Source organism: Charadrius vociferus, unplaced genomic scaffold (genome assembly GCF_000708025.1).
Source record: "Charadrius vociferus isolate BGI_N301 unplaced genomic scaffold, ASM70802v2 scaffold693, whole genome shotgun sequence".
Lineage (NCBI taxonomy): Eukaryota > Metazoa > Chordata > Aves > Charadriiformes > Charadriidae > Charadrius > Charadrius vociferus.
Genome location: NW_009647753.1, coordinates 23312 through 31081, shown reverse-complemented (window position 1 = coordinate 31081; position 7770 = coordinate 23312). Strand labels below are relative to the sequence as shown.

The 7770-nt window shown below is 41.8% G+C and overlaps 1 protein-coding gene across 1 annotated transcript; it reads right to left on the bottom strand.

Annotated features, from left to right (window-relative positions):
* Positions 1-568: 568 nt before the first annotated feature.
* TXN (thioredoxin) lies at positions 569-3859 on the bottom strand (the record flags this gene model as incomplete). The annotated part of the gene is given in 4 exon segments (XM_009882125.1): positions 569-792; positions 2271-2336; positions 3007-3066; positions 3710-3859. Coding segments are annotated over 4 exon segments (339 nt in total), but the record flags the coding sequence as incomplete, so codon positions are not given.
* Between the last annotated feature and the right edge of the window lie 3911 nt (positions 3860-7770).

Below are 7770 nucleotides of genomic sequence, written 5' to 3'. Positions count from 1 at the left end.
TTACCTCTTCAGTCATTTGTTCTAGACTATTGCCTAGGAACAAAGCAGCCCAACTCAGAGGTTGAACATACTCTGCCCCTAATACGTACACCAATGACAAGGCAAAACTGAAGAGGCTGCAGCTCCAAGTCCTACCTTAGTTTCATGGTAGGATTGGTATTACGTTCTGATAAGAGAACTCTTAGCTTCAATGTCTGAACTCAAACTTGGCAAACATTAAAAAGAAATTTTAAATTTATATTTAAAATTTCAAAGGGAACAAAAAAAATCAAGAACCTATCCCACCCTGTGACCACCCTCTTCTCTAGCAATCCTAAGCTCCCCATTCTGTAGACTGCCACTTTTCATGTTACAGCCTGGTGACTACCACCTGAATAAGATGGCAGACTTCTAAAGCAACTGTCCTTGCTATCCCGTGCAATACAGTTTTCCACCCGCAGTAATAGATCAGGTTGCATTTGACAAGAGTCTTTTTATCCAGACAGTACTCATTTAACACAGCAAAAACTAACACCTTGATGACATTACAAAATTCCTCACATTTTCATTCAAACACCGGGCAATATCCAAAAGTGAAGAACTTACACTTTATTGTACTCATTTACATAGGTGAAGTCATGGAAATTATCCCCTTGATCTCGCTAGCTTGTTTAGATTTTTTTAAGTAGAAAAGTTACAGGCTATAATTTAGCCGAAGCAGTCACGCTTCAGTGTCTCCACAGCTGGAGATCAGACTAGACTTTTAATGGTCTCTTCCAGCTTATCTTTATTGGCCCCAGAGAACTCCTGCACCTGTAAAGAGAGATTGATTTTTAGAACTGTTGCATTCAATGCATCATAACATTAGTTGCATAGCATCCAGACGCACAAACACCTATTCAACTCTGCTATGACTAAAAATTTTTCATCCCCAAAACAGGAAGTACTCTGCAGATGTTTGTATATTCATCTCCCACTCAACTAAAAAACTCAGACAGGAGCCTATAAAAAAAAAAAAATCACTTCCAGACTACCACTGCAGGAGCCTTCTACACATAAAACAAGGGAAAAGACAACTGATCCTGTCTCAATTGATTCAGACTCCAATGCAGGCTTGTAGACACCCTGGAGGTCACAGCAGAGGTAGATCAAAGCTACCCTGGGCTGCTCAGGACCCCTACCAATCAAATTGTGGAAGGACTGCTCCAAATGATCTGTCCCTGAGCCTGGCTTCTCCTGTGAAAATTGTCCTTGTTGCAACTTACACAGCAGAAAGACAAAGGGAAGCAAGGTACAGAGCAGACTACACTACAGGCTATGAAATTGCTTGTTCAATACTCATGTTTCCAGGGAACTGCCAAGGTCATCCAAAATAGACAGCCACACAACAGGGTTAAGCATAACATCTCCACATACTGTCACATCATAATCACAATTCTTCCAGTTACATTATGAAGCAGTGGAAGTTTACCCTGAGAAAACTATCAAAGGTTCATCATTAGTCATGATCTGGTGCTATACTGAATAGAACTAAAGGTCACCCAACATCTGACACTCACTTTTCAAGGCACAATTCCATTGCCTTCAGCCATGAAACTTCCACCCAGGTATTGCTTTACTTCAGATAACGCACTTAGCTCAGCAATTCTTTAGTTCAGGCACATGGCCACTCACAACTACCCTGCACAGGCAGCCTACTATGCTGTCAGAGCATGGTCTGCATCTCATCCACCTCTTGGCAAAGCAGACAAGATTTCTGTTCAGTCCTGTGACAAGGACAGGACCCAGAACCTCTACTGCACAGGTGACAGCCTCTATGTAAAAGCATCCAAGCAGTTGTTTCAGCTGTGTGTACATTCAACCACATGTTGGAGACTTGTTTGGGTGGGATTCCATATGCACATACAGTCATATCTCTGCTTGAACATGAGCTGCATCCAAAGCACAAATACTAACCAAGATCAGTAGAAAGCACGGTGCTAGACAGACAAAAGTCTTAACATGGACATCTAACCCCACTAATCTCTCATGAAGCTCTGCCTATAAGACTACCTGTAACACTAACTTAGTTCACTACCTGTGACCAATAGGGTTTGCTTCACCAGTTAACTGCTGGTCCATGTTACATTTGCTGCATCACTAAGATGAACTAGCTTGCTCTCAGGAGTGTCTTAATGCCAGTGGTGGCCAAGATATATTCCCAAGAGAAAGGAGGCTATGTAGTCTAACATTCCCCATCTTCTTTCAAGTGTTTACCTCGCCTGTTCCAGTTCCAGAAAAGCAGAGCCTACCTTCTTTCCATTCTTGTAGAACTGGAACGTTGGCATGCACGTCACTTCACAGTGTGTAGCAACATCCTGGAAGGAACAGAAAACAACCTTCAGCCGTGCATGTCTTAAAAATGTTAAAATTTAGAACCCACTAGCTGCCTTTTGTTTAAGTGATAGGGCAAAGCCATTACTGCTCAAAATGAAGCAAAAGCACTTCTGGTAGTCCATCACTAGCAAAGCCAGTGCAGTGTTAACATCTCCCTGAAGTAAGCCTGAAAAATCCTTCTGTCAGCATTTAATTCAGGTAACAGCAAAACCACATTTGCTATACTTGTATGTGTTTGGGAAAAAAACCAGACCTCTGCATCAAAACAGAGATGACTATTTGTAAGGCTCAAGAGCCCTACAGCAACTCTTGTGTTTCAACCTGACATTGTTCAAGTACCTATTCAACTACTATATAGCAGACATTTTATTGCACTTAATTCAAGACATAGTGCCAAGAGCAGTGGAAAGACGAGACGGACCACCAGACAGTTGTGAGCCATTAGTTTTAGGCAAGATTGCATCAAAGCAGCTCAAGGCCTTAGACTAACACTCCCTCCAGAAGTAGAGGGTCAGCGTTCCAAGTTATCTGACTTGCCATAGGCCTTCCAGTCTGCAGATAACCAAGGCAGTTTGTTCTGCTCAGGTATCCTCTAAAAATTCATTCTTTAGTGTAAGCACTAAATCCCTATCTCTGCTTCTTAGACCATACCTGGGCATCATCCACATCAATTTCGATGAACACCACATCACCGTACTTCTCACACAAACTCTAGAATGAAAAAAAAAACTATGAAGTTAGTGTTGTAGAAAAGCTTTATTTTAAAAGACACAGTCATATAAGTTGCAAGGCTGGTGCTGTTTACTCCCCAGTGAAACTAGCCTTATTATATTAAAGCAGGTATTACTATATTACTGACCAGAGAAAATAAAAAAATTTCTGCTCCAATACCTGGAAAAGGGTTGTTCAAACATACTCCCCACAGAGAAGATTCAAATATGCCAAGACATAGGTAAAAGACTTCTTTTACAGCCTTTCTCATACTTTACCAGGAGATAACACTGACACCTAAGCACAGCTGGAGCTATTACAGTAACTGTGTACAGAAGGATAAGTATTGTTTCCACTCCATATCCCACCTCTTTAGGTTCGTAAGAGTTGCATCACCTCTAGACCCAAGATGAATGTAAGCATTAGGACAGCATAAGCTAAACCACATCCCAGCTATATCAAAGGTCAGTTTATTTAACTCGATAGTCTCAAAGTAGATACTTCTGTGACTTTTTCCTTTTCTAGAAAATGCTGGCAGCCACATGTGGCAAAAGGAAGTTTCCTCCATGCTACTGTCAAGGAGCACAAAAACATTTGTATAGACTTTAATATAGTTGCCAATAAAAACAGAAAGGCTACTTACGTGGAAAAAGGGCTTGATCATTTTGCATGGTCCACACCATGTGGCAGAGAAATCCACTACTATGAGCTTCTCACCAGCAGATTTCAGTTCTGCCTCAAATTCAGACTATAGAAAAAGAATTGAACATATTAATGACTTCCCCCCTCCTTTCTGAAACAATTTAGATTAATCCTAAAGCTAGTCTGCTCTCAGCCTTAAGACACTAACCATTTTGGTAGCTCTTTAAACACTTCACTTAACTGGGGCTACCATCATGTAAGTGCTTCACTGTGAATTGCTTTCATCAGTGCTAGCATCAGCCAGTGTCTTACAATTCTGCAATTAGAAAGGATCACAACGCTCACTTACCTCAAGTCACTTAATTGTGGAAACATAAGCTAGAAATTCATCTACCCTATGATCCTCAGCTCTGGCAGCTCTGTTTAGTGTTACCCCCGAACATGATCCTTATGGTTTTTAATAACCCGTTTTCTCATTTCTGCCTTGGCAGGAAGACTTCCATTTTCTTCTGGTACAGACTTTCCTCTGTGGAAGTTGAAGAGGGCACTAACCTTTGTACAGTCCTCCAGTTTGATGCCTTTTTCAATAAATAGTAACATCAAAATGATGTTGTGTTGTTTACTCTACAGCATGTTTTCTAGAGCAAGCTCACAGGGTAGTTATTTTACTCATTTGCCAAGTGAACTGACATGTAACTTCACTAGCCAAAGCAATGCTACACATACAGACTACACAAGTAACACCCACTACGTATTTAGAGCTTCGAGTCCGTTTGATGGACCTGGTCACATGAATCATTTCTGGACAATGTTCTTTGGAATTTAGGGCTCCTCACACACCATTAAGCATGTTTTCTGGTCAAAAAGTGGATGTTCGAGCAGAACTGAAAGACATTAAAAGCAAGAAATACTTGCATGCTAGCAAGAAGCAAACAGGTATCTCAGGCAGAAGAAAATGCCCATCAGCTACTTCTGACAGTTTCTTTTCCAAAGCAAGTACAAGCTATTTCAACATTCCTCAACTTTGCTCTTATGGCAATGCAAACTTCAGGAAAGCAGTTAATATAAACTTCATTTCAGATTATGCACATAAAAGATAGCTGCTTTATCCTCCCCAGCTTAACAGACCACAGCATGAGTGTTCTGTCAGCAACAGCTAAGTGAAAGCAATATGGTTACTGCCACATGTACACAGTGGTTGGTTCTGCAGTGCATGAGTAAGCCACAGTAAGTTGAGACTGGATTCTAGTAAGCTATTCCCCCCCATTAAAGAAAGCCATGCATGTAAGGAGCCAAGAGTGCACACAAACTGGTCACAGGTTTATTTAACAAGCAAGCAGAGCGTCCTGCACCAGCATTCTTGCTTATAAACCTATGTGAAAGTCTTCATAAGTTCCTGTAACTTCAAGTACACTTGGCATTACATCTCCCTGTTGATAAGACATTTTCCCTCCCAATGTAGCTATCTTCAGAAGTGCAGCCTCCACATGCTGAGCTCTTCCATCCCTGCATCTTTGAGATTCAGAGTCTACTCTGCTGTAAGATCAGTAGCCAACACTCCACAACACCTACTCTCCATCCAAAAGAGGTGGGAACATTAAGTCTTCCTGCCTCTCCACATTCCCCTGCTCCTGTACTGACATAGTATGCATGTCTGCATCCCAACCCCAAAAGTACCCCACTCCCACCAACAAAATTCAACTTCCCTGTACACAGCAATCCATGCTAGCTGCTCCCTGCAACTACTCATACCACAAGTTTCTCAGTCAAGCCTCACTCCTCCTCACCTTCAAATCCTACAGCTTGCTTTTTGGTACAGCCTCTCACACCTCTGCACTGTAACATCACCAGCTCTTGACTGATTCTACTTCCTGCACCTGCCTGTTAGGCCTTCCTCTTCTTACCCCTAAGTCTTCTGTCCAGCTGCATAATTACTGTAGTCTGCAAAAGGAAGTCCAGCCCTGGAATGTGTTCATCATGCAGCCACATAACTCAGGTGTGCTATTGCATAGACAAGGGGAAAATGGGAGAGCATGATACCCACAATTGGTCACACACCATTGGAGAGCTGGTCCTGACTACAATTGGGTGTTGCCTTGCAAGTCATCTCTAGTACCAGCCAAAATTGCTGTGGGAGAGTGAGAAGAGATGCAGGGTCCAAAGGTGCTTATTCTTGCAAGTTAAGAAATACTTAACTAGGGACAAGCCCTGAAAGTTTTCACAGACAGCTTAATATCCCTGGAGGCAGGAAGACAGTAGTTGGGGCAAAACAAGCTACTCAACCTGTCTGATTGACTTCCATAGTTGTCCTTCATGTTAACTCTGAAATTGTAAGTTTTCATATAAAAACCAGATCTTTGTTAACAGAAGAATAACCTCCCACAAGACCATTTGGCCACACTATTAGAGGATCTTATAACTTTGTTAACCAGGTAGCACCTTCCTCTGACCAGCTGGTTGTTGGTTTGAGGATTTTTTTTTTTTTAAATATTTAACTATAATCTTCCTGAGCACATGCAATACCTCATTTCGCTTGCATTGCCAGCAGAAAAGCAAATGCTGCGTGCAACAAATACACTGGTAGCAGGCCTCCATTTCTAAGGGCCAAGTAAGAGAAAAGGCTCCAGTAACAAAAGCCTCTAGTGCAGCAGGGATTCTCGGCACCAGGTAATACCTCAAAATGGAGGCTACTGACCACGGACAGTGCTGAAAGGGATCTACTGCTCTCAGCAATAGGTAAGATAGCTTTAATCAAATCTGCCAGATGGTGTGGACCTTAGATGTAAACATGATTTCCAACACACAGCAACTCACCCTTGAACTTGGATTAACCCAGTCAGCTGACTGCCAATGGTTACTACATAATTTAGTGGTTTTTTTCTCTTTTTTTTTTTTAAGTACAAAAGCTAGCATAAACAGACTGAAGGTTCAGCTGGCTGAGCCCCCTAGCAGATACCACTTCTAAAACTATCATCTGCATCTGAAGCTGCAAGTTTTCAATATTTTCTTTTACTGAAATAATAGAGGTAGCTAGTGTGAGAAGGAAAGCTTTGGCAACACCAGCTTTTTGACAGTTTATATACCCCATTAACTTCTGCTATAAAAGGCATTATGTCCCATAGTCAAACCCTGTTAAGTTACATGAGTCACCCATCTCAAGACTGCATATTTAAACCAACTGAAGTACTGCTCCTGCTGTCCACTAGCAGGGACTCAAGAGGGACCAGTAAAGCACCCTGAAAGCAGCCATTCTTCACAAGCTAGTCAGTTTCTGAAGAGCTGTGTTAGGAAAGGGGCCACATCTAGCTAGCTGTCACACTCACATTGCTTTACAGATGTCACTCACAGAAGCTTTTGCATTTAGTGAAAGAAGGGGTTTTCCTCTTTGTATCAGAGAGGAATACAAGTCTGCTTTACTGAAAAACAGAACTAATCCAGAAATCCCAGTTGCACTGTACTTGAATACTCTGGGTGTTGCTGATGTTAAAATCTTGTTATCAGCATGACTGTTGAGTCCATGCTCTTCATGGATGAGCAATAAAACTGTGCTTTAACTATAGCAGACTATTAATCAATGCTTATAGCTGGAAGGCCAGTGGAAGCCTAGTCCACTTTAAGTTAGAGCAGGCTCTTCCTCCAAAGCCAGGTTTATTGACTCCCTATTTTTTAGCTCTTCCAGCCTATACCAAAAACCTCAAGTTTTACTCAAAAAGTTCACCCCTTCTGTCCCTCCATAAACAGAGAAGGGGGAGAGATGCAAAACAGAACAAACATTTCAGGTTGAACTCACACACTATTCCATCTCCAGGACCTGAATCATAAGACATTTCATTCACCTTAACTTTGATGAGCTTTCTGCATTCACAGGTATTTAAGCTGGGGTCGCAAGAATTAGTATGCTCATGTGTCAGATGTTGACACCTTAGAGGTCCAACAGAGGAAGTCTGCCATGCTTTTTACTTAGACAGTGAACTGACTATAGCAGAGCATAGCCTAGAAGATAAACTTGGATGCCACAGAGCATCACTCACAGGCCCCTCACAATCAGATCAAACTGACACT